This window comes from Falco rusticolus, chromosome 6 (genome assembly GCF_015220075.1).
Source record: "Falco rusticolus isolate bFalRus1 chromosome 6, bFalRus1.pri, whole genome shotgun sequence".
Classification (NCBI taxonomy): domain Eukaryota; kingdom Metazoa; phylum Chordata; class Aves; order Falconiformes; family Falconidae; genus Falco; species Falco rusticolus.
Window position 1 is genome coordinate 72,557,796 of NC_051192.1, and position 27,564 is coordinate 72,585,359.

General features: G+C 39.9%; 1 protein-coding gene across 1 annotated transcript in view; it reads left to right on the top strand.

Moving 5' to 3' along the window:
* Positions 1-27,564, top strand: part of FAM83B (family with sequence similarity 83 member B) — a 78,623-nt gene that overhangs the window by 11,431 nt on the left and 39,628 nt on the right. The window contains exons 2-4 of the mRNA XM_037392536.1: positions 2,355-2,436; positions 9,432-9,550; positions 16,963-17,466. Coding sequence (XP_037248433.1) covers positions 17,023-17,466 — 444 coding nt within the window. The 5' untranslated portion in view covers positions 2,355-2,436; positions 9,432-9,550; positions 16,963-17,022. The remainder of the gene's footprint in view (positions 1-2,354; positions 2,437-9,431; positions 9,551-16,962; positions 17,467-27,564) is intronic.

A 27,564-nucleotide genomic window follows, 5' to 3' on the forward strand; every position in this document is an offset into this window, starting at 1 on the left:
ATGAAATGAGGATAATAGTGGCACTTAATTTTGTAGGGAACAATAGATTAGCTAATTTTATGAAGCACTTACATGCTATGGTGACAGCACAGCACAATCATCCATGAAGATACTAGATAATTTTACATTTGATGCAGGATCTCCCTGTTGAATGTTGAGTAAGATCTGATATTAAATATTGAATGAAGAAGAAATATGGAGTAACTACGCCTTTATTGAATAAGGCAGGATTTCCCAAAGAGGGAAAAAACAATACCTACACAATCACGTAATTAAAAGCTGCCTGATAATGTATGTACATAAAAAGGGCAGAATTAAATTTGCACAGGAAGCCTTTATTCTTACATTCCTCACATTTTATGCACCTGACTTCGCAATTCTCATCACTGTTTTCGTATGGTTTCTCCCTGTAGGCAACTCTATTTTAATTACATAAAGAGTTTATTGCATAAACTAGTTAAGCAGTTTAAAAGTTTTAAAGTTCTGCTTTTCATATACAATGTCATTAAAATTAGTTTGATTGTCCTTTTTATCTTTACCATGTATTTCTGATTCCTTTGTAAGTATTTTTATATTACAATAAAATAATTTATTGTTTTCATTATTGTTACTGAAATCTTATTGGGAAGTTTAGCAGTACTTTAAATTACATAATGCATGAAGTAGGTGGAATCAATTAAATTAATGGAATAATAGACTTCTGACTTTTTTTAAAATAACAAAAATTCAAAAAAAAATCCAATTGGTATCAAAAAGTTGTAAATGAAATTTGTTGTTCAGTACAATGCTCTAACAAATTTATGTGCACAACAGTCCAACTTTCTGTCTAAGAGTAAAGTGAGTTTCCAAGAGAAGGAATTTTTTGTAGGTTATTCCAAGAAGCGCAATATTATTTTGTACAGAAGATTATAACCATTGCATGTTTAGCAATTTGCATTTCAGATGCAAAGCATGTCTCTCCAGTCTTAAATTTTGCAGTAAAAACATGCCAGGTTTTTGTTTGTTTGCTTTGTTTGTTTTTTAAATCCCCCAACTCTTCCTGGAAGAAATCCTACAAACCTAAGCAGTATAAAATGTAAACAACTTTCCTTGTGAGGGAAAAGGAACAGAGTGAACTGTAACCGGTGTTTCATACACTATTGGCAAGGCTTAGCCAAAACTTGGAGTGATGGATAAAATGGTGAAGGATAAGCAACAAAATCTGTATTGATTGCAATATGGTTTTCAGTGTATTTAAGAGTATATAATGCAAACATATGCACTCATACTTAAGTATGTTTACTAGCACTAAATGTCACTTAATATCACACAAATTCCATTATAATCAGGGTAAAATATCTGAACTATAAAGCTGTCCGGTGTAAACAAACACACGAAAAATATTAACCTTAATTCACTACAATCTTTCCTGCATTACAATCTTTGTTTCTCTTTTTAATAACTAATGTTAATTTGAAGAAGAACTGTATTCCAATTACGAGCACCAGCATATTCTGGACAAATGTGTTCATTTAGTTCTATGAATAAATTGATTTGTTTTTCCTATGAAATAAACCATCACTATCACATGATTTCCTTTTTTTATCCTTCCTTTTCAACTCATATGCAATGCACCTCATTTTTATGTTAAATTTGCTGATCTGAATAATTTAAGCTCCACCATAAATATTTTAAGCTCTGTATGGATTATTTGTATTTTGAGCTGTATTTCCATTTACTATGATGCCAGTAATTCATTGGACTAATCTACTCCGTTCCACTGTGGCAGCTCTCCTCAAAGTCGCCAGTTGTCCCTACACATTTCTCAGCACTCTGGCTAATACATGTTCAGAATGTTCTTGCATAGATTCCAGTAGTTGTTATGAATTATAACACTGAATTAGAACTTTAATTTTACACTACACAGCATTAAAACTCATATGTATCTCCTTTCACCCTGTCTTCATATTTAGTCTCAAAGGCCAAGTTCACCCTTACAGCCAAGCATTTTCAGAACTCGGTCAAGGCTTCTTCCCTATATTGAGATATAGGGACGGGGTAACTCCTGTATCTCAGTCGGCAACATGATCTCCATCTCCACTGTACTGTTTTCTATCTGGCAATGGAGTAAAAAGAATTTAGTCAAACACATAGTCACTCAAGCACTTCTTACCATAAACATTACTGATGTTTGTTGTACCTGGCTTTTGGCAATGCCCAATCTGAAATTAAATCAAATCAAAACTTATATACAAGGTACAGAGCCTCAGTGCTATGTGCATTTTTTTCAGTTTATTAGGCTGTGGAGGAATGCCTTAGAGAAATAATGGATAAACCCACAGGGGAAAGGAGAATGAAAATTTATTTTTTTTCAGGAATACCAGGCGTTATCAGGAAACTGAATGATGACAAGGAAACAATCAAATTTCTGACAGTGAAAACTACATTGCTAAGAAGGTATGTTACAAAAGTATGGATGTGCACATTCAGGTAAGGGGATAAGGGAGATTACACAGGAGGCTATTAAGTGATTTGCCTATAAAATAGCCCTGAAGGAACACTTTTGTTCTTATCGCATCTGCAATTACTTGTATTGACATTTCTCACTCTTCCTTTTGTCTCTCACTCTGTGTTACTTTTAGACATAGGGAGTAGTTTCCCAAATTCAGACCATGATTCATTATGACCCTCCTTCACAAAAAACCTGTTTCTTCTATGAATAATACAGCTGTTAAATGCCTAATGTTACTGCCAGTTTGGAGGCCATTGATCAAAATGTAAGTGGTGGTGATTGTCTTCCAACTCCACTATCCTTTTATTGCTTCCTAATGCTAGGATATGCGTAATAACAACTGGACATAACCTTGTATTTGTTGTTCTTCCTGTGGGTGTGGACATGTTGCATGCTGGTTTATGATGTAGAAGGTCATTGACACTGCACTTTTCTGAGGTCACCGGAAGACTTACTCACTGCAGTCTATGCACCAGTCTCCTATGATGCACTCTGCTCGTGTCTCCGCTGAGATTTGTGATGTTTATTATGGGCCTGAATTAAAGCTGACTAAAGGAAATTAGAATTGAACCATTTTCTTTCATTTCACTGCAAATCACAGTAAATGAAAACTGAAATACAGCGGAGAGGATCAAAGCCAACAGAGGACCTACATCCCTAAAACCCTTTTGATTAGAGCATCACGTGGGATGCAAGAGGAGGAATTCAAAGCTTCTCGATGTTGATCAAGTTTAAGAGTTAGGTGTGAAGGTGCCCAGAGGGGCCAAGATCTGTGTATATGCAGGCACAGAGCGACAGGCACCCTGGAGCTTTAAAATAAGACCCTGCGGAATCAGTTTAAGTAACAGTTGAGAAGGGCTTATTTGATGAGCAATTTTCACACAGGCGCCTGAGGTCCTGTGTTAGTCATCAAAGTCCCTTGTTAGAGCTGAAATACTTCTGGCTACTTCACTGTATAAGTTGTTAGGCTTTGATAAAAATTGAAAGGATAGGATTTACTTCATTTGGAGAAGGTTTTTATTCTGTCTTACATTTCTACGATAGTCCGCCTCATTCTAGTTGGCCATACATTTATAGTTCAGCATGACTGAACTTCAGACATTGTCTAGCTTCAAAACACTTTTCTTTTTTTCTGTAGAAATTATTCCATTTTAAAACAAGTTTAATCCCTGGCAAGGGCAACTGCAAATTTCCATGTTCATAACCCAGCCATGTTTACTGAATTACTCCTTATTCTGTATTTTTTGGTCCTGAGTTGAACCACCCTTATTATTTTACTAATTACTAAATTTGTAAATCCTAATCAGATTGGGATTGCCTTTTAAATGTTAATTTATTTGTTTGATCAAAACAAACTGCAAGCACGTGATGTCTCATAACTGGTAAATGTGAGATGATAACTCAAATCCACCTCTAGGTCTTTATCACATGGGTTCTCACATGGCTGAAAGGTATGGAGAGAATGCACAAACATTTGAATTTATGAGTATGTTTTTCCCAAGATAGTGTTCAGGAACTTGACTATTTCAGATTAACCATCAAATATCACAGAGGACTCAAAGTGTTAAATTATTTCAAGGTTTGATGCACAACACAATCTCTTGCAGACATGTCAAAGTTATTGATAAAGCGCAGAAACTTTTCAGCTTGCTTGTTTGTAAACATTTGACATAAAATTTCTCTCCAGCATTAGATGGTCCAATAATAACCGGTACAATCTCACAGTATTTGCTTTGCTTGACTTGCAGTTTTGTTAGGGATAATCATGAATAGTCCATATATAAGGAATCCACATAGCATCACAGAATTATTGTTTCAGATCTCAGCCTGCATTTAAAAAAAAGAAATGTATTTCTGGGCTTCAGGATTTCAAGACAGACCTTAAGGACATTAACAGCTAACTGAAGGCTCCAGTGTTGGGAATGAATGGTCTCCATTACTCTTGGTATTTTAACTCTAAAGCCAATTTAAGTATCAGAGAAATTAGCTATTCCATTGCTGATAATATTAGTAGACACAATCAGGTAATAACATTATTTCATAATCTCAAGCTATTACTTCTCACTATTTCTCAGTTGCCTCTCTTATGAACTGGCAACCCCCTCAGTTTCCTAGAGGTAACTTCTGCAGTGCTCTTACATGCTGACAATATAAAACTCTTAAGCTTGTAAAACTAAAATTTTGATTATCAGCAGGTAATTCCAGTTAAAGACTGAGGACTATAACACACAGCAGAGAAGCATAAAGGAAAACTGCCTTTTAGCAAAGCTCTGGTGAGGACTTTACTGTTCTAGGGATGGAGTAAACTGTCAGAATTACGGAAGTTACAGGAAGAAGAATAAGTACAAAATCACAGTATTATGGAAAAATCAGGTTGGAAAGGATTTCTGGAAGTCATCTAGTTCAACCTCCTGCTTCAAGCCAGTCTAACTGAAAAATTAAAAGAGGATGTCCAAGGCCTTGTCCCATCATGTTTTGAAAATCTCCATGGAGGCGGATCCCACAGATTGTCCAGGAAGTACATCCCAGTGCTTAACCACCCTCACAGAGAAGAAATTTTCCATTGCCCAATTAGATTTTCCCTTGCTGCAACTTGTGATTGTTGCGCCTTGTTGTCTCAAAGTCATGGAGAGCACTACATAAGTGCCATCACAATTCATCTCTTTCCTCTCACAACCTCAGAGCAAGAGTTTTTAAAAACATCTTGAAACAAGTGACTGTATTTCCTCTGCTTGGGATTACAGTTATGTTTGGGTTTCCAGTGCACTTTATCCATCATCCCCAACTCACCTATGACTCTGAAAGAGCTGGCAGCTGAAGATGGGAGACTGAAGACTTGCCCAAATATTTTGTTCTAACCACTTATGATCAGAAGCATGATATTGAATTTGATGGACCTAGTATGGCTACTCCTGTCTTTGTATGTTTTTTCTCTTCGGTACTTGAAACATCTCTGATTCAACTCAGAGCAATTGTTCACAATTTGTACTTGGATTTGAAGTTTGCTGCATCTGTTTCAGACTTGGAGAAGCTTCAGTGTCCATAAGCTTGTCTACTTTTCACAACAGTATTAGCTGACTTGATGAAAAACATTACTTCTACTTAAAAATATTTATCATCAATATCCTTAGTTTATCATGGTTACAGTAACACTACTACATTAATTCTTATAGATTGCTCGATAAACACAGAGTAAATGATGTTTGTTTCATTAATTGTACATATAAGTTAACAACTTCACACTGATTGTGAAACATCAAATTCACAGGAAAGCATTTGCTGAGCTCCTGTGAACTCCAGCATTTGTTTTGTTTCATTCAGCCAGTAAACAGTCCTTAATCATACTGGCCGTTTGTGTTTTCTGGACAGGTATGTGGACAGTTAAGAAAACCTTGTCTTTGAGTATGGAATATTTTTGGAACTTGTTTACTGCTTATACCATTGATAATTACTTCCTTGGCTATAAATTAATTGGCAGTTTGTGAATCTACCCAGAAAAGAACAAGTCTTCCATTTCTAGCAGCTGCATCCAGACCTACAATTTTATTGACACTTTGGAACATTAACATAACTTTCTGTGCCGTTGAGACTTTTATGTGATTTTATTGTTTGATATAGTCTGCTCTATTCCCTTGTAAATTTCTCCCTTCTACTTCTGCCAGTATTACAATTGATGGCCAGAGACCTCCCAAAGGTATTGTGAAACCTTTAATCCTTCCCAAATTTTAGTATTAGAAGAAGGCTACAGGAGAGATGGGCTTGGGTCTACAAAGCTTATTAGGACCATAAGCACCCAAGTAAACACAAGGGTAACACTGTAGGCTCCAAGCATCCATTGTAACCAGCAGTGGGAAGAAAACTAGCTTCAGGCACTTCTGGGATTGGAAGGAGACAAAGACCTTTCATCCTTTTGCCAACCTCACCTCCAAGCAGAGAGGTGAATACCAGGCCAAAAGCAGATCCTTCTAAGTGCCAACACAGGCCTGTCAAAGTGGTTATAGCTTTGAAAATATACTGTGTGTAAATTGAGAAACAGTTTGTTCCCTCTAGCCCTATTTCATTTTTCGCTTTCTATGCATTTATTTACAGGACTCACCTTTTTTTTCTCAGTCAGAAGCAACCTAGCAGCTGTGAATTCTCCTTTTGGCTAGAAGATCCTTATGGCTATATAGTGAGAGTCTACACAAACCCAGCGTACATGTTTCGGGTTCCTGGTCATGGCCTAATGCAGGATTTGGATCTGCAGTTCATTAAAACATTAAGATCAAACAACAGCAGACAGCTTGCCATTCCACAAGGAAATTATTCTCCCTTCCTGTGGGGAGCTGAACACTCATGGAACCTGTACTAAGGAGAAACAGCTTAAATGGGAAGAGATATTTTCCATTAATAATGCATCGACAGCAAACTGGACTTTGATGTACTTAAATCTTGGTCCAACTGGTGTATCCTGGGACTAAGTCTAGTCTAGCTTTCAATAATTTGATTCTTACTTATACACATTGTGAAGTTGCATCTAATAGTTTCTATAACATTAAAATATATGCTATAAAAAATTCCCTGTAGGTTTGCCTTTTACTAAATTAGTATAAAATTTTTATTATTGATCTCTGCATTACTCTAAAGTACCTTTGGCTTCAAGAGACAAGCATATTCATCCCTAGTTTCTAACACCTTTAATCCTGAATCTAGATCACAAAATATATGGTTAGGATTTTGTCATTCAAACTCCAGCAGTGTACCAGCCCTTGCGAAGATGTGATGAGAAGGAAAGGCTAAGCCCAGTAGGGAAAATACTTCAGAAAGTTTAGTTTCCTGGGAAAGTGAGAAGATGGAGACCAAGATACTGGAATTAGATATTGGAACTAGATGATCTTTAAGGTCCCTTCCAACCCAAACCATTCTATGATTCATTCTATAAAAGAGGTTTCCAACAAACTGGAAAAACAGATGTATTTATTCTTTTGCTTTATTTTCTGGTCAATTTTGTATTACTGCCTGCTTGTAGTAGCAATAGTACAATGAGTACTATTTCCAGAGTAAGGCAAAGGTGGATGTTAAAGTAAGAGCAAGTGAGAAAAGAAAAAAACAATGACAAGAGTCAGCCTGAAGTATGTATTTTGGAAGTTACGACAAGCACATGGATCCCACCTGGCCAAAAAGATTTTTAAGATAGAGCCTGAATCACAAGGACACATGAAGTCTGAGAAGACCTCAAAAACTATAAAGGTTTAGGTAATCTTGAAGAAGATACCCACCTGTGTAACTAAAAAACTTGACAAGCCATGGAGAAAACAAGGGAAACTGGGCTACCTGCTGCTAGCTGTGCACCCTTCCTTCCCCTGGGGCAGGGGTAGAATCGTGTCTAAGGGCACACGCTGAGAGGTCTAGAAGCCTGCAAGAAGATCAAGGGGAGCCACCTCTCTGACCCACAGAGAAAGAAGTTAATCTGAAGTACGGAAACTGCACTCCTCCCCCTTTTTTACACATTGCCCTTAGCATGCTTGTAAGGAATAGAAGAACAGCTGTATGAAGTCAGAGCAAAGGTCTCCGTGGGCCTATATCTGCCCTTCGGTGACTAACAGTGCATGTAGACATGTGGCAAAGAGGAAAAGGAGAGGAATGAAGCAGAAGAATGAAGAATACTTTGCCATCCTCTGCCAGTTTGGAACTTCCTATTTCAGACCTTCCTGAGCCAGAGGTGGTGTCTTCATATTACAGCAGACCTCAGAGGAGCTTCCTTCTCTGTAGTCAGCCCTGTTTTACAGCAGAGCTACACATGATGTGACAAACCACATCAGGAAACCTCAGGCACCGATTCCATAACCAACCTGAAGAGTCCCAGTCTGCATGGTTCTTCGTCATATGGCAGCTGTTCTTCACCTCTGATAATTTCTCTCACCCTGCTCTTTTACCCTATCTCTCAGCTATATATATTGAGGGCAGAAAATAAAGACTGGTGGATTTTTATGTATTTACTTGTGTCTCAAAAATAAGGTGTTTTGCATAATTTTATTCTGCTCTTACCATAAGTTCCTTGGAGGAAACCTCCAGATTCTCTTCACAATTGAACTTCCTGAAGTCATTGCAGTAGGTTTGCACAAAGCTTTGACACAGGACCTGACCTTGGATAAAAATCTACCATATAGTATATGGAATATATACCCAGGCCACCATATATCGGTTAGGAACACCCTCTCAGTAAAAAATCTTAATTCTTTGTATTTCAACTAATGGCCATTACTTGATAGCAGCTGTGGGGGTAACTGGTAAACTATCAGTGTTTGGACATTGCCAAGTATTTCCATTACATCACTATGACCAAATTAATGTGTCCCTGATTTGAGAATATGATACCAAATAGAGTAGGTTATGATTATTTAAGTTGAAAAAAGCATGTACTGAGAGTAGGACACCTGCTCTCCCATATTAATTTGTCCTTTCTGTGTCATTTTTCTCTCTGCTACTGTATGAAAGGGGGGTGTGTGTGTGTGTGTAGGGTGTGTGTGTGTGTGTGTGTGTGTGTGTGTTGTATCAGTACCGATCAGGCTTTGTGCAGTGCAGCTCCTTTTATATCCATACCTGTAATAGCACATATCTTCTAATTTTAAGATTAGTGTGTGAAGCCTCTGCACTTATGCTTTAGATGAGATGGCCTTTGATTCACGAGTAGTATGAATCTTCAGGACTGTACTCTTTCTTCATCTGTTTAAAATCTAATAAAACTCAGCTCATAGATGTCATGAATTGTATAAACATTCACTGCTTCCAAATCAATACCCCCTTTAGCAAATCTAAATTAAATCTTAGTAAACATGCAGTAGGAATATAAGTATTGTTCATATAAATATTTATCCTTAATAACTACTCATATCATAAACTTATGGACTGGTGTCATTGTATATGTGATAACAATCTTTTATCTTCTGCTTGCATTCAGCTAGACCCGCATGGCAAGATCATCTTTGAATACCAAAAAAAAGTCTCAGAAGCGACAACTGGAAACTGATGGAAGTTACAGAGATGATCAACCATCACCACCATCATTTGAGTACACAGGTCACTTAAGACAAACAGTGTACCTTCTGATCACATTCTCAGAATGGTGGTATCAGACTTACGTAGTTGATTCTTTTCCCATGAACAAGCTATGTCTACAATAAGAACTTTTTCTGTAGTTTTGAGGCTTCATGAAGCAGTGGGATTCCAGTAAAACAATTCTAATCAATAAGATGCTTCAACTGCTCTTGCTCAATGTTATGTTTCCAATGGCAAAAGGAAAAGCTATTTAGGCAAGTGAAAGCCTGGCCAGTTTCTGCAGTCCACTCCCCTCAAACTGCTACAGCTCCGTAACTCTAGGAGTAAGGATGCGGAAGCGCATATCCCCACCTCAACCTATTAGAATCCAGTTTTATACCTATTGTTTAAGAATTTCTCGTACCACTTATTGAGCTTGCTCATACTGTCTGCTTCCACTGCCTCCCATGGCTGTAAGACCCAGAAGCTTACTACCCGCAGAGTACAAAAGTTCTTTATTTTGACAGTTGACTGTGGATAGCTGGTTTCTGAAACATGCTATCCAAGCTAGGTCTTATGAAATGTCTTGTCTAGTAGTATAGCTACTTTAGGGCTTCAGTTAACAAACTTGGGCAGCCCCCAAATGTGTGGAAGACTCTCCAACAGCATTTGCCATCCCCATTTTCTGTCTTCTGTGCAAGGTATTCAATTCACGGTATTTAAGAAGATGTGTTTAAGTTTTCTTCACCTCCTCTCATCATTCTGTTTACCCATTAATTTTAAAATTGGCATGGTGTACTGGCTATTTAGAGAGCGCAGTGTTCTCCATAGTAACAACAGCAACAAATTACTGATATTATTGTTGCTAGTTTATATTGTATTGTTCATTTGTATTGCATATATATGTGTGTGTTGCTTAAGATGCCAATATTAGATCAGTTTCCCACTGAGCTGGACACTGTAAAGACACAGAAAAAAACCCTCTTCTTGTACAGACACTCATGTAGCAAAAAAACTTAGGTACTTTTTTCATGTAGCTTTCCTTATTTAGGAAGCTATTACCGGTCTCATTACAGCTTTTTGTTTATGCTAAGCCAGTACTCAACCACTGACTTCTCTAGAGGAAAGGCCCAGTAATACCTGCAAATTTTATGTAATAAAAGTCCAACCAATTCAGTCAAGGTCAAAAGTGCTTTTATGATCATCTCTCTACCTCCTACCCTTTCAAAAATAATTTTAGAAAATAGAACTGCTTTAAAAAATTTACAGGGCCCCACCTCTTTAACAGACAAGTTTCCACAGAAACATTCTCCTTCCTGACCGCACATTTTCATGGGATAAAAAGTGTTGCACACTAACTAACTATAAAGTACTAAGTACATTTTAAAAGTTTGTTTGTTTTTACAGCAGCTTTTCTCCTTTATGTTTCATCAAAACCAGGGAAATTCTTTTTCGGGTGTGAGAAAAGTCTAATTATTTAACCCAGGTGAACCTATGTCTGTAAAGGGTAGTCCATGAGCATATTGACACCAGCTATTTCCTCTTGCGCATTCCATTACCTAAATGAACTGTACAGAAAAAGTCACTGCGTGTTGGCCACCAGACTTAGACATTTATATACTTATATTGTTGTATAGATATTGCATATTTTTACTTCCCCCCCCCCTCAGGGAACCATCATCAAAAAGTCTCAGTAAAACCATGCTTAGCTTCAGAAATAGGATATACCCTGCACCTACTCTTGGGCAGTAGAGGTTAGAAAAAAAAGTTTGTGCTTAAAGCCAGACTGGATGAATTATTGCTGATAAAGCATAATTGTCAGGGTTACGCTGCATTGTCTTAAATGGCTCATGAAAGAGCTGCCTGCAGTTGTGCACCACAGGGTATGGTATGGACAAAGCCTATACAAAGTTTTCTATCTATCGCTGTTAATTTCAAATGACAAAGAAAACTTGGTGTGCTTAAGTCTCGGTGTGCTAAAGTTACGGACGCGTGACGACCTGATCTGTGGGCAGTCGCATGATCCTACTGAAAAGATGACCGTGGCTGGGAAGAGCCTTTCAGTGAGGGCTCCCAAACGTCCCCCAGAGTGGGGCTGCCACGCTGGCGTGGCCGAGGAGGCTGGCGCTGGCTGCAGGGTGGGGAGCTCTGCCTTCAGGTCCGTTTCCCTGACCTGAGACATCACGAGCAAAAGAAGAGAATTTTAAAGCAACTGAGCGGTTGAAAGGGGGCTCGTCCACAGCACCGAGTTGAAAGGTCCCACACAGGTATCACTCCCTCGCCGCGGCTTGCTCCCCGGACTTAACCTGAAAAACTGTGACTCAAGGCTGACGGGTTTATGTTTTCTTCAAGCCACGGTTTGCTCTGAGCTCTCTCTCCCACGCACACGGACGGCCCGCGGCCAGGCCCCCCCGCGGGCTGCCCATGTGCGCGGCTGGGGCCGGCCCCTGCCCCGCGGGCGCCCGCGGCTGCCCAGGGCAGGGCCGGGCTGCGCTGGGGTGGGGAGGGATGGGGTGGGCTGGGGTGGGGCGGGGGGCCCCGCCGCGCCCCTGGGAAGGCGCTGCCCTTCGCTCCGCGCGAGGGCCGGGCTTCCCCAGTTCAGACAAGCCCTTGCCCCGCTCCCGCGGCGGCGGCGGGTTTGGTGCGACACCGTCCTGACATGTTGTAACTGGTTTCCACACCCACCGCGCCCGAGCGCGACGGGAAGTACCTGCGATGAGCCCTGCGCCGCCTTGACTCGCCGCCGCCGCGATCGCAGCAGCTGGGTCGAGCCGCCCCGCCGCTCCGGAGGCGAGACCCCGGCGCGGGGCACCGGCGCGGTGAGTGGGACCCCTGCTGCCCCCCCCCCCCCCCCCCACGGGACGGGGCGGGGCGGGGCGGGGCGGGGGCAGGCTGCGCGCCCGCCGACCCCGCGCTGCGGACGGGCGGGTGGGGCGGCCGCCCCCCGCCCCGCCAAGGGCCGCTCGGCGCCGCGGGGCGTACGGCACGGGGCCGCGGGGATCGCGACGCGGCGGCGGCGGCGCGGCGAGGGGAGCCGGCGCCGAGCGGCTGGGGGGCGGCGGCGGCGGGAGAAGGGCCGGGCGGGGCGGGCGGGCGGCGGGGACGCGCTCCCTCGCGGGGCCGCGCGCAGCCCCCCCCCCCCCCCCGCCTCCCGCCGGGGTCCCGCCGAGGCCGGGCGTGACACTGGCGCGGTGTCCTCAAGGCTGAGGCGTGTTCGAGCACGTGGCGGTGCCAGCGGGGGGTGGGGGGTGGCCGCCGTTATTGCCTGGGAAGTTTAACTTTCTGGTTTAGAAGCAGGGAAAAAAAGGCGAGAGAAAGAAGCAGGAACGCTTGCGGTGTAGCTTTTCGCTCGGATTTCATGCCCTTTGCATCCACGGAAAATACTGTAATTTCGTTAATAATGAAGTAATTGCCTGTCACAGATTAATGTAGGTAATTATTATTTATTCTTGATACAATTCCCTAATACAAAGGTTGGTGAAAAGCAGCTGTCGAGAAACGCCTGTGTATTCTGTCACACCGGCCCCCGAGCGGTGCTGAGGCCCCGCAGTGCAGCTGCAGGTCGGGGTTGCTCAGGTGGGTGCCCCATAAACCGTACCTGAGAGAGGGGCCTGCAAAAAGAACTTCCCGTGGTTTAAATTTCCTTTAACCCAGGTGACAAGGTCGAAACTTTATGCAGAGGCTCGTCAAAGCAATCACATTTCAGTCGGAAAAGAGATAAGGACATCCCCAGGAGAGCACCATGGCCAGGGCTTTGCCAAGGACCGGCTGTACGAGCCTGAGGTTAAGGCTGCTCCCCGAAGCTGCTGAATAGGAAATTTTTCAAATCCTGAGAATATTAGTAAGGCGGGGAAGTTGCTTCTCTTTAGCTCTAGCCTGGAGGACTGTGCTTCTGGAACCACTGCAATATGTTGCATCATTTTCTTCAGTGGGCATTTGTCATCAGCTGCTTTTGTGGAAGCTGGGATACCTCTCTGTATCTTTCTGCGAAAAGGCACATTTACTTCTCTTTCAAAGAAAAAGTGGTCTTCCTGCTGGGTTCCTGATAATGACACTGGAAAAGTTTGAGCATGTTGTTAATAGGACAAGATGATCACATCACTGCAGGATTCAGAATTTGTGTTCTTCAGCAAAAGATTCAGGTTTAGCCAAGGTTGTTTCTTAGAGGATGAGTAACAGCTTTTCTGGTGCTGGTAAAATTTGTGATCATGTGCGTGAAGTCTGATAAAGCTCTGGAAGCCTGCAGAGATGGGCCTCATTCTGCGCAACCTTGCTAATAGAATTGCTGTCCTGAAGAGGATCTTTGATGAATCAAGCTGATTATGCAGAAATCATTATACACGGGTAAAGAAGGCGCCTGAAATTTTGTTTCAGAATTTTGTCTAAACCTCTGCTTCTCTATCCAAGTTTATATCGGTTTCATAGGTGCATTTCCTACAAAATAGCTCTAACCTTCTAAGACAGAAAGTACCCGTGTCAAGACATCTAGAGCTTTAGTCAAATACACCTGAAGCCATTTTTTTAATTTGGGTGTTTTCTTTTGTTTCTTCTTGTGAACGTATCACATGCTGATGTTTATAATACCAAAAACCAGAATTAGAATTTTTTTCATTTGTCTCCTCTGTTCTGTGATTTATTTCCATGCTGACAGATTTTACATTTACTTTCTTAAATAAATCTGCAGTGCTTTAAGCTTCTTTTATAAACAGCACTTGCAAAGCAAAGATCAACAGCAAAGATGTTCACTGTAAAATAAGTATTCTTATTTGTAAGAAACTGCACTAAAACTCTCACCTTTCTGAGATTACAGTATATTTATACCCTGCTTTCAGCATAAGTCTAAGCATGAGTTATTGCATTGACATTGTTTTCAATGAAAAGTCAAACAATGTACTATACTATTACAAAAAAACAAATCAAAAGAACCAAACCAAACAAAAATGCATGTGAGCCAGCACACACATGCAATCATTTTTTGCCTTTTATTTGTTCATAACATTCAATATTTTATATTACACAACACTACATATTAAGTATAGTTCTGTTCCCTTATATTATTTTCAAAGGAAAGAGTGAGAAGTAGCAGCTTTTGAAATAAACACTTAGGTCTTTCTCAACCATATATGCAATCAGTGGCAAAATACCTATTTTAGAAGTATATCCATTCCAAAGTAGTAAGAAATTCAGAGATATCTTTCACTTGCCTTTGTAAAATCAGATTTAGTCTTAAATGTCATAATAAGGCTGACTGTTTTACCACGCTGTTTAGTTACTTGTCCTGGAGGGCCCTACAAGAGGGGAATGTTAGATTCTCGGTCAAGTCGCCTGTATGCATGTTCAGACTCTTCAGAACAGCTCAGCTGAGTGACTCTGCATTTGGAACTCTCAGTAGTTTTTCATTCTTCATCTAAAATGTCTTGAGAATCTCTTCCAGATGATTTCCTTCCATGCGACACTGATGGGAATGTTTTAATTTTACAACATTGTAAGAGTTTGACCTTTGAATTGGTCTGTCTTGTCTTTACTGCGTGCTCGGCTCTCCATCGCCTTATGCCACAGGCTGTATCTGCATCTGGGCAAAGTGTAATGCTATCCCTCCTGGTTTATAAGATTTTATTTCTACCTGTGAGAGCAGTGCAGAATGAAGCCCTGAATATCTGTCACGGGAATACATTTAATTTTCGATCAGGGGAGAGCAGTTGGATCCCTTTCGCTTGTTGCTTTCCAGTTCACCACAAAGAGCTACTCTGGAAGCAGCCAGAAACACTCCTTTCCCCCAGGCTCGAAAGCAATCCTATCTGGGAAGATCTACCCTGCTACTTGGCTGAGAGACAGGATTCAAATGGAATTATTTCATATGACATGCTGATGCCAGCCTCAGATCTGGATTTTTCTTTCCTGTTTGTTTTTTTTTTTAACCTCAGAGTTCCCAAGTTCCTCAGAAATCTTGGTTTGATTGAACATTTAGTTGGATTTTGGAGTATCATTGATGTATAGAGATTTTGGGTTTCATTCCTTTAGGTTAATGTAGCTAATTTATGTTTCCTTTCAAGAACATTTAAACTGTTCCTAACAGACAGTGGAAAGCAGATGAACTGTTTGCAAAAATATTTGAAAGGTCTTGATGTGAAGAGAGAATTATGTTGCATTTATATGCCAGTATATGAAATTAGAACTTTATATGACTATTCCTTGCTATTATACCGGTGTGCTATTAATGAGGCTTGTAGGGAAGCCAAGTGTAAACTTTCAAGCTATACTTTGTATATGCTGTTTGTAACTATTTTGTTAACTATTCTGCCTTTGCTGGATATTCTTACTTGCGCTGTCTTTCTCTTAAGCTTCGTGCCTTAGCCTGAAACACATGAAACAGTGCTACCATGTATCATCTATTTTACATAGCCATGGTCATGCCACTCTCATGACAATCCCCCCACCCCCACCACTTTTTTTTTTTTTTTTTTTTTTTTTTTCTGTGTGTGGCTTACCTGCCCAGTGCAGACGTTCACTGCAGTTTAGGTTTTAGGCAAACAGTGGAGTTGCTGGCGTCCTGTAGGGTTGCACTAACATAAAGGAAGAAATGCTGGCCATTTGTCCTCTCTCTGTCTTAAATCCCAGATTGTCACAGCAGGAACCATTCTTCTCAGCCCTTGTTAAATGAAATAAAAAGATGGTAAGAATGAATTTATAAATCTTCAGCAGTAAACAACTTATTATTAATGTTTTGGAGGTAAAAAAAAAAAAAAAAGCTAAGATTAAAGCAGCCGCTCCTTTTGGCAGAAGGAATGAGTAGGGTGGAAACTAGACATCAGATTGCTGATTCAGAGTTTGATCCCAGATGTGGGAGGATAAATCTTTCTGGAGTTCCTCATAACTCACTGAAATGAGGTAGGCTGGTCCTGCTTGGGAGCAACAAATGGATTAGATCAGCATGGGAGAACAGATAGATAAGGAGAAGGACCTGAAAGACTGTGGTTTCAAAGAAGCCAGAGAAAAGAAATGCATTGCAGAGAAAGAGTAATGAATCAAGAAGTAGAAAACACAATTGCTTTCTGCAGTGTTTCTCTGAACACTACTCTGTCAGTTGTTATGAAGAGAGTTTTGAAACACAACCTACAGTAGCATATTGGAATGTGTGTCAGGTATGTATTGGTGTTACTGGTGCAGATCTTCACTATTTTGTGAGCTCTGCTGTAGCTTTTAATATGAGAACTTCATCAAATCACTTAATTATGTGTTTAGTTTTGCCTTGTGTAGAAGCAGCTCTTTATCTACCTCTTTAATATTCATTTCGCAATATTAATCCCTGAGCCTTTTCAAAACATTTTTAAATTCTTGGAAGGTGTTAGAAAAACGTAAAGCAACATTACCAGAGAAGTATTTTGAATAACATCTGTGTGCATGTGCATCTCTACAAATATTCTGATTGTTTTCTTACTTTTCTCTCTTTACAGATACATTTCATCAGCTCATGAATGGAAATTTAAGAGACTTTATACAAAATATCTGTGAAAATGGAAACGTCATCTTTGCTATCATCCTTACATGATGAATGCAGATCAGACAACTATATTGAACCTCATTACAAAGAATGGTACCGAGTAGCTATTGATGCTCTGATTGAAGGAGGTTTAGAGTCCTACAAAGAATTTCTTTCCAAAGAGAGATGCTCAGAGTTTCTAGCAGATGAGGAAATTGATTATATTTTGAACAATGTTCAGAAACTTCCCCAAAACACAATTTATTCCTCTAACCATGCCATTGATGACACCTCTTCCTCGGGAACCTACTGGCCCATTGAATCAGATGTGGAAGCTCCAAATCTTGACTTAGGTTGGCCCTACCTGATGCCTGGAATTTCTGGTGGCACGAATATTGATCTGCTTTTTCATCCACCACGAGCACAGCCTTACACCATAAAGGAAACGATTCGGAAGATGATAAGAGATGCAAGAAAGGTAAACATGAAAAATATTGTTGAAAAAACCATGTGGCCATAATAATCTAGTTGCTGTTTTACTAGAGATTTTTTTTATTATTTCTGGCAGTAAAAAATGATCTGGCTGCTAACAGTTGAAACGAAAAGCTTTTCCCAGACTGAGATCAGTCCCTTGGTATCACATGCACCAATGTTACTAACCTTATTTACAAGGGGTCAGGGATTAATTGGAGGGATTAATGAAGCATAATTAACATTTTTCTGTAATGCTGACCAGTCCATGGGGAATTTGTAGATAAACAGCACACCTTTTGTTTGACCTCAGCTGAGTATACCTCAAGTGATACAATTCTATCTAACTTCAGGATATATCCTAAGGTTTCTCTTCTGTCAGTGGGAACATGCATTGGTTTGGAACAGTACCCTGCTGTTACAAGAAAATAACACCTTGGTGTATGCCTGACTCATGTACTTTGAGAGTCTCTGGTTTTGTGATTTTGCATGCCAACTGTCCTTGCAGAAATTAGTCAGAAAGTATTAAAGAGAGCTCAGAAGAAACAAAAAAAAACCAAACAAAAAAAAGGTTTTGGCAACAAGGAAACAGATTTTACGTGGGTACCTTACCTTCATTTCAGACTAATGACTAATTATAAGAAATAGGGACACCTCTCCAAATGCACTTGTTTCCACTTAAGGGTACTTGCATCTTGTTTCCTAAGGCACACCTGGCTTACACCTCAGTGACAGGGTGCTGTGTGTACAAACCACTTTTTGCTTTCCAGTGCCAATATTAAAAAAAAAAAAAACAACACCATAAAATGTATTAGCATACAGCTCTGTTCAACCCTGGGCGACATTATCTTTTTAAGCAGATTTGACAAGATTTCAGAAGTATTCCTAGCAAGTACATCATGTTCTCCTGTCTTCCCTGTGAAAAAAATTGGGTTCTGTGTGACTTTATGGGCTTTAAATAGGTAGGATAGGGCTCTAGCTCCAGTGCATCCATAAACACTTCAGTGGCTGAAACGTGCATGTAAACATGTGCAATAGAAATGGACTGGAAAGGGCGGGGAAGGGAAGGACAATGTCTTTTTACAATGTCTCTCCTCTTTTTAGATAAAGCATATAATTTGTTTCCATAATAGAGTTATCACTAGGCCTTTTATCCTGCAGTTTACAGTCTAGAATGACTGTACACTCAAAGAAGAGGAGAATTAATTACTTCTTTTCCTTGCTGTGCCTTTCAGAGCAAAATTTGGTGTTTTTTGCTTTTGTTTATAGTGAGTCTTGACTGTGACTAGCCCAAGATATGCTGTGATCTTTTTCAACAGCACCTCCTGAGCTGCCAATGTATCCACTCTAAGGGAAGCCACAAAAGCATAGATAACTTTATTGTGAAAACTAATTCAATTTTCCTACAGGGTCTTGAAATGCTGTAAAGAAAGTCTGTTTTCCATTAGTTGCCATGCTTTTTGTGCCTAGCTGGCTGGTTGCAAGTGATCCAGTCCCTTTCCAGTGGCTCTCTCAGCTGGTGGTGCTACCTTGTAAAATGCCATTTTAAGCCTTTGAATACCGCTATGGAGCAAAATTAGGTATGATTCTTAGCCTCCTTTGGGAAAAGGTTGAGTGCATAGTATATTGGCTCTCTGATGTGCTTGTGGTGTTTCCACTTTATAAAGAGGATGTTACGTATGTGTCATTGTCAAATCTGACAGCTGAAAGGTTTGTTTAGTTGATCAGCACAACCTCAACAGCAACAACTGTAGCACTTTTGATACAGTGATATGGGTTGGTCACTTCAGGAAGCAGCAATTAAATCTAGAAGACACAGTGTTGTTCAGCCTCTTCTCTCTGCAGATGCATAGAAAAGTTTGAAGGATTTCTAAATAAGGTAAAGTAAGGTTTTTAAAACATACAGCAGGCAAACACTTTGTAAACAGTCTAACCTACGTCTGCTAAGCCACTTATAAAAATACAATTATATTAAGCAGGTTTCTTTGTTATGTAGTAGTGGAAATTGTAGCCTTATGAGAATATTCAAAGTAAGAAAAGGCTACACATGAAAAACAGAAACCTGTAAAGAATAAAGAAGTTCTTCAGCAAATCACATTAAACCATTACAGCTCTGAGCAAAATCTGTGGGAATTACAGCAAACTTCTCTGGGAAAATATACAGACTGTTGGAGGCGGGTGTATTCATACCACCTAGCTTTAAGCACCAAACCCAAGTGCCTGAGTTCAGGCACTGATTTCCCTGGGCTACCTGAACACTCAGAGCAGTAGGAAACCAGCTCCTACAAGGGCAAGGCAGAGAATGTTTCTGCACTGATTCACACCATGAAGGAACCCGTTCGATATATATTTATATGTATATACTAGCCCAAAAATTCATGAAGGAGACAGCCACTTAAAACCTAGATTCTTTTGAATACTTGGAGATATATAAGGGTTAGATGACATTATTAGTGGACTTACTCTTGACCTCTTTCATGCTTGATGCATCACAGTGTCACTCCTTGAAATGATTATTACATATGTTAATTTTGACCTTAAGAAAACCTGTTGTAAACAACATTAAGCAACTTGCTTGCTGACAGTGATTTTCCTGACTAAAGAAGAAAATAATTTGTAAGGCTATGCTACACTAGACTAAAACCAGTGACTATGAAAAAGTGTAATAAGAAAATCTTGTCACTTAAATGTTTCTTAAATGCATAATCTGCGTAAAAATTATGCACACATCACCTTTATGGTAGGTACAGGCAATGTAATAATGGAGCTTTTCTTACAGAAAAGGATCAATATTGTTAAATACTAGAAAAACGAGCTAATCATTTTAAAGAGATGAATCCATGCTTGTGATATATGTTTCTGAACTTATATTACAGCAGGGGAACCATATTGTACATAGGATGGCATTACGCTGCAGTCTATACAACAGGACTTCAGTGGCATAGGTGTGACGTTAGCGGAGTGCCTTAGGTCAAACCTAACATGTCAACAAAATGGGTTTTCTGTTGGTGTAACTAGACCTCATCTCCAAATGATACAGCTTGGCAACCACCCTCCTCTGTCAGCATAACCTGTCTGTTTGGCATGATGGTGTCAACTGGGGAGACACGCGTCTTTTTCAGATGCTGATATAACCACGTGGGGAAAAAGCACTGCAAGGTCTGTCTGACCTTAATGATGGACAGACTTTTGCAAATAAGCCAGTAGCCTTATTTCTTGTGTGTTTTGGAGGTTTCTACCTTTAATCATTGGTAGTTTCCGGCTTCTCTGAAGCTTGAGGTGCTCCTACAGCCTGACTCATCCTGGCTGGGTTGTCTGAACTGCAACTGATAATGTTTAGCAGTTTTTGCTGAGATTATTCATCTGGGAAATGGTATCAAGATGATTACTCATCTGTGTCATGTTAACGTGAGACTTCCTTCTCTTACTATAAAGCAACACAGAGACTTTGGTAATGAAGTGTCCTCTCCCTGTATGACTTTTCATAAGAGTTGCCTCAAAACTCTCAGTTATGAGACTTGCACATGTGTGCAAGAAACAGCTTGTACTATCTTTTCAGGCATGGTGAGACAACAGGGAAAGGACAGGACAAAGCACCAAAGGGTCCTTCTGGCAATGTGTTTTTCTCTTCCTTCATTAACTAGATTCCTCTCTCCACCACTGAGGCATTCCTACACAGTTTTAGAGAGAATGCATAGCTCTGAGTCTTTTAGATTGATACCCAAATAAGGATCAGCTCTTCCTGGAGAGAACTCAAACCTGTTTTTTAAAGAACCATGTTGTTTAGACAACCCAAGGTTTGCTGGTTTCTAGCACAAGCCAGAAAACTGAAAGAATTCCCTGACATACTTTTGGGATTCCTGATGGAATGTATGAAGTTGCACGCTATTCAGTAAATATGCAGTACTTTTCCCTGATTTTATTTTATTCAAATAGACTAGTAGTCTTAAGCCTGGGTTCATAAAATCAGTGATAGTTGTAAGACTTTTAAAAAAGTTAATTGTTTAGAAGCTTAAATAAAAATTTAGATGATTAGTGTATCATTTCAGAAACTCAAAAAGGGCAGTTGCTTTTGCTGAATTACTCATGACTGAGCTTTGTAATGTGAGAAAGGGTTGCAAAACTTGGACCCTTGGGAAAGAATTAAGTTGCACTGTAAATGAGTGTAACTTGTTATTAAGTCTTGCTGGACCTACTGTAGGTAGGCCCTTAGTAATTCAAAAAGGACTTTCTTTGAGTTCTTGTGAGGGAGTTATGTACAAAATCTGATGCCTCTGTTGTCTTCCAGAGCAGTGGACCCAGTCAAATAAACAAAAACAAACATTGACTCATTTTACAGTCGTGTGAAAATGAAAACATTTTCTTGTAGTTTGGATTGATCTTTTTTCTTTTTTTTTTTCTTTTTTTTTTTTTTTCTTCAGGCAAGAGTGAGAGGTTATGTATTACAGAAAAAATGATTATTCACTATTGATCTCCTTTGGTTGTGTGTATAATACAATAATAATAATAATAATAATAATAATAAAACTGGCTCTGGCTGCAGTCTAGTGTGAAGGAAGATCAAATTCTTTACATGCCTATATGAAGAGTGATGTTTCTGTACAGAAAGAAACTTGTAGAATATGGGTGTGTTGAGCAATCTTTTTTTACTCTCTCAACAATGCTCTTTGCCAACTGTTTTAAATATGATTTGAATACAGACTGGAATAATGGTAATGAATCCTGCTTGTGGCAATGCTTGTCTTAGCTCATTAATTGCAGCAGTCCAAGCAGATGAGAGAAAGGGGCTGCATTTTTTTGTTTGTAAAAGCTAGAACAGTCTGCTGAATTCAGGGAGAAAGAATAGATAAGTGCAATAATCATCCCACTCAAAAGTTTTCTATATTATCTGTAGAGTGATAAACAGTGGATATCTTTTTCAAGCTTAGAGTGAAACAGAAAGACTCAGTTCCCAGCTGAAGACATATAGGCAACATTTTCCCTGCCAAAATATTCTACCCCCCAAGGTTTTCAGCAGGTGTTTTTGGTTCAGCTGCTATGCTGAAGGGTGCTGCATTCATCAGTCATTTCCACTCACCTTCTGTTAAATGACTTCCTGTTAGCTGAAAACCAGCATGGCAGCCATGCATATGTTTTTTAGGTGAAATGTGATTTTTAGCTTTTGATAGATTTATTAGAGAGAGTGAGGTCATGTCCCAGCTTTTCTAATCACCCAGGGCATGTGCCATGCATTGGAAGAGGACAGGTCTTTTTGCCATCTGCTCAAAACAAGTAATTATTTCAGGTATTTTTTCTGCTTGGATTTGCTATTGGATTCTTTACACAATTTTACTTGCCTGTCCCCTTCTCCCTCTGCCCTCCCACTCCCTACATGTAAGGGTAGTCCCAGAGCAGACACAGCAGTGCACTTATAATGCAGACAGAGAGGACCACCATCAATGGGTATCGTGTTATCAAAATACCACACCTCTGTGATGGATTTAAAAATTAAGTAGGAAAAATTAAAGGCCAGATCTCACAGGCAGCTGTATTTTTTATTAACATCTATCTCATTCACATATATGTAAGAAGTAAGCATACACATATGCTTTGTACCAATATTTTTTCATTAAAATCTTTTCTTTTGTTGACATAGATCTTTGTCAGTCAAAACAAAAGTGCTATTAAATAGTAATTTATGCTTTTTTCACATTCAGTAGGTTAAAATGTTCTTTTTCATATTCAACAATAACTTTGTACTACAATATACTGAAGCAATTATGGGTCAAAATATGATATAAATACAAAACAATTGATGTAAAATAATTTTGCCGAGGCAGAATGCTTCTTTCAGTGCCCTGTCCAGTGTAGTTGGGTTTCATCCCTCTCCTTGTCTTGCTTGTCAAAAAACCCTGAAATGTTGAAGTGCTATTTTTGTTCTTCTGAATTCCTATCCTCAAGAGAGCTGGGTTTTTCTATTTTTTTTCAGTCAGGGATCAATCACCTTGAAGAATTATAGGCTTAACCACTTCACATTCGTGTTGCCATAGGCCTTTTCTCATCTCTTGCAGTTTGAGCATAGCTTCTGATCTCTCCTAGCTTTCCAGCATAGCCAATGATGTTTTGAGGGTTGGGGGACACATTTTGGGTGATTTTAAGCTTTAGATTTGTTTGTTATGTATCAGAATTTGGAAACTAAAATATTATACTATCTGTGATGATAGAATTTTAAATGAGAATATCTCGGTATACAGATGCCTGCAATACCTCAGCAGTATTTGTGTAATACGGTATGATAGAAGGTACATGGAAAGTGGAAAACTGCTGACATGGATCAAAACAAAAATCCAAGGAGAGCTGCAGGTTCAGAAATTCCCATGCTGCTCTTTGGAGGGACTGAATTGAAGGCCACCAAGTTATGTGTATTAAGTTTCCTCATATATCAGGTCAGAGTACACGTATCTACTTCACTTGTAATTATTTCAGAACAATTTGCTTAATGCTGTGTTATTTTTCCCAAGAGTACTGCAAGTATTCTAGTGCAGGTGGTAAAAGAAGTCAAAGTACATTTTAGTATTTACTTCTAAAAGAAGTGCAGACCTTGCCATTGATACCAGTGCAACCGTGCCTTTCCTTTTACCTTGTTGATAAAGTACGTCTGCAACAATTTTCTAATAGAGAGGTGCTATTTGTACAATAAAAGTTAAATTCCACATTTTCAAAAATGCTGCTTTTTGTCAGCATACCTGAGACCTCAGAGAGCTTTTAGTCTTTAAAATCCTACCATAATTGTCCTTTGGGAGGAAAGAAGCAATGGACATTGCAACAGGAACAGGGTGTAACAGACATTGAAATTGCTACTCTATAGTAGGATCTGCAGACACCCATACAATGACCCACCTCAACAGAGCTGTTCAAAAAAACAGTTGCAAGATCTGGCTATGGCTTGCTTGATCAACAAAGTTAATAATTTTGCAGTATACAGTCCAGTGATCAGTAAGTCAGTTGAATTTACAGTAGTGCTTTTTACATTGTAAATATAGAAGTGGAAGCAACCAAACTACCATCTTTGCTTCCCTTGCCTTTGTTTGTCATCTTTTCCCATATCCTCTGTGTTTGTTTTCTGAAATGGTGAGCATCATAATGTTTTGCTGTGTGTCTGTATATCATATAGTTAACCGGTGTCTTAGTTTTCCTGATTGGTGCCAGCCAGTACAGACATACCGCTACCGCAGTATAAACAGTAGATTCAGAATTTATTGATTTCCTTCATCCTTAGCCATCAAAGAAAACGACCGTAGTGTGTTCAGTTTTATAGATGAGAATACTAAGCCACAAAGGCATCAAATTATATCACAATTCGCAAAGAGATACAGTTATAAACCAGCAGCCTGAGAGTATTATACATTAGCAGATAGTACTCAGAGCAGCTAGGGACCAGATAACAAGTTTTTTTTTCCTGACTTTGTGGGTTTAATTGGTAAAAAAATTATAGGCATGCATTTAGTGTTATAGTTATAAAAACTAATTTCTGGGGAACATCAGTGCTTCTCAAAAAAAGTTTGCATTGGTATATAACTGTAGCTTTGTAGTGCTTACTTTTCAAAAATATTTGTAAAAGCATAAGTCCTTTCTTATCTTCAGATAAAGAGGGTGTGTCTTTGAGACATACACAAGGTGTTCTCATACCTTAGTTAAGAGCAGATTATTTTAACCAGTTCTGTCTCTTGGTCTGGAGTGCTTGCACTGACTGCCCAGAAGATGTAAGACATGAGGGAACCAGAACAGATTCCTCAAAAACAGAGTCTATGGTGACCCTTGCTCTCCCCAGCAAGGTGTGTGGGCATGAAGCTGCCTTCAGAAAATGTCTGCGGTGCATCTTTTATCCAGGGGGGGTTGCTAACTGCAGCACCAGATTTCCTCAGGCCTTCTCACTTCTGTCAGCGATCCTGCTGTAAGAGATGAAGCTGTGCGATAGGAAAATATGAGAACTTATGCACCATATCTCTTAGAGATGAAAAGAAAACTTTGATATCTGCTTCATCCACTTAGCAGTTGGGCTCAAACAGTAGCACAGGGTTGTGTGTTCAGGTAGCCAGGTGGGTGTGCCTCCAGTTCAAAGGGCAGATAAAACATCTCAGCCTTATTTTCATGCTGTTTCCTGGAGCTGCAAGCACTCTTTGCCAAGCAGGCTACACTTCAGCTCAATAAACGGCCTTTATGGCTCAAGCACTAGGTAAAGCACTAGACACCACCTCCTAATTCAGGTGATTCTGAGTGGCATGAGCCCACAGAAGGTATTGTAGTTAGTGTTCTCCTGCCAGGTTTTTGATGCTCAATGAGCCAGAAATAATAATGAGGATGAGATGAAATCACTAGCCCAGAAGAAGAGCAAGTGCCTGCTGATTTTCTGTGGGACCGTTCCCAAGAAATGTCCACCAAGGGACAGCCTTTTTTAAGCTGTGCAGAATTCACTTCTGTACCTGTAGAGAGCTGTACCTCCTGATCAGAGACATCCGAGGCAGCAAACAGAAGTTATAGTGTCAGCCCACAAATCTGATTTCCCTCAAATGCCAGGGGAATACCGCCTGTCAAAGCAAGCAGGTTTCTGTCCAGCGTGACAGAGCACAATAATATCTGAAGCTATTTGCTGTTCTAATGATTTCTTGGCACTGCCTAATGCACAGGCACGCAATAATTGCCTGAAAAGTCACTGTCAGGGGTGTGGTTTTCTTTTAAATAATAGGCAGGTATATGTGGCTGCACAGTATCTGTTTGATAACCTGTGTTTGATGAAGATTGGCCTAAAAATATCAACCATCAACAGATCCAGCTTTTACAGTAGTATGTAATTGTAAAAGCTGCTTTAAAGTTTAACAAAAACTGTATTATTTTGCCCAGAGGAGGTACTTTTAAAATGAGAAAACTAAGCATAGAGATGAAACTGGGAATTATGACTGATTCTTCTATTTATTTGTTTGCTATAACCTTATTTTATGTTTTAACATATATGTATAACATTTATGTATATGATCACAAGTAATATCATATTTTATGATAGATTTTATGATGCACTATATGATTGCAGTAATATCATCATCTATTTTGTTCAGGAATTCTGGGCATATTGTATGACAGTAAGCCACTTGTGCCAGAAATCTGATTAGTCAGATGATTTGATTTCTTATGCATAAGTTAAATTTAATGATGGAAGTGCAGTCCAGATCTGAAGTGCTGTGATCAGGATTTCTGTCCCAAGGCTCAGTACTTTGACTTGAAGTTCAGAGAAGTTAAACGGTGTCTTTGCAGGAAGCAATTGAGAGGCCAGGAAGCTCTTCTGTGTAAACATCAGAGCCTTGCAAAGCCAGGGCTCCAAGTGCTTTCTGGAGGAAGAAAAGGAAGAAAAAGACATGCTGTTCTTGGGAATTGGGAAGGAGGCATGTCAGAGAAGCAGGGGTCTTCACTAGTCCTTTCAGTTGCTGGAAGGCTTCCTGTTAGAACCAGTGCAGCAACTAAATGCTGCTTAGACCTCCTGAGGGACCATAACACTCTGGAGTCTGCACCCAGGATGAGGATGCTGGCAGCTTTGGATTACTCTAAGTCTTACAGTGTTATGTGGAGGGAACAGTTTAAGGCAAATGCAGATGGACCAATGTTTGATTTGTCTGGGCTCTGCTCTGTGCTATCGTGTGTCAATCAAAAGTAACTCCATGAGAATCGGTATCAGATGGATGGAAGTAAGGCACGAAAGTTGTGCATGATGTCTGTAATATGCAGTCACCTCTGCAGGCATATTCTGCTGTCACACCCTGAAGTAACCATACTAATCATACGGTTAGAAACCTATACATTTCAGTGGTAGATCTTCTTTCCTTCCCCCCACTTCACCCCCAACTCCAGCTCTTCCCCTGGGACAGCCCTCCCTTCTTTCATTGTGCACCTGAGCCAGAGGTGAGCATTTATGCCTGCTCTAGGTACTTTTGGCATCTTCCCTGAATGAAGTTCCAGGTGTGACATCTGGGAATGCGAGCTCCCTCTTAGGTCAATAAAGAAACCTGGGTGCCCTGGAGGATGCCAGTCAGCACACCTGAAGCAAGTGCTTGTACAGAGGATTTGAGTCTTTTCC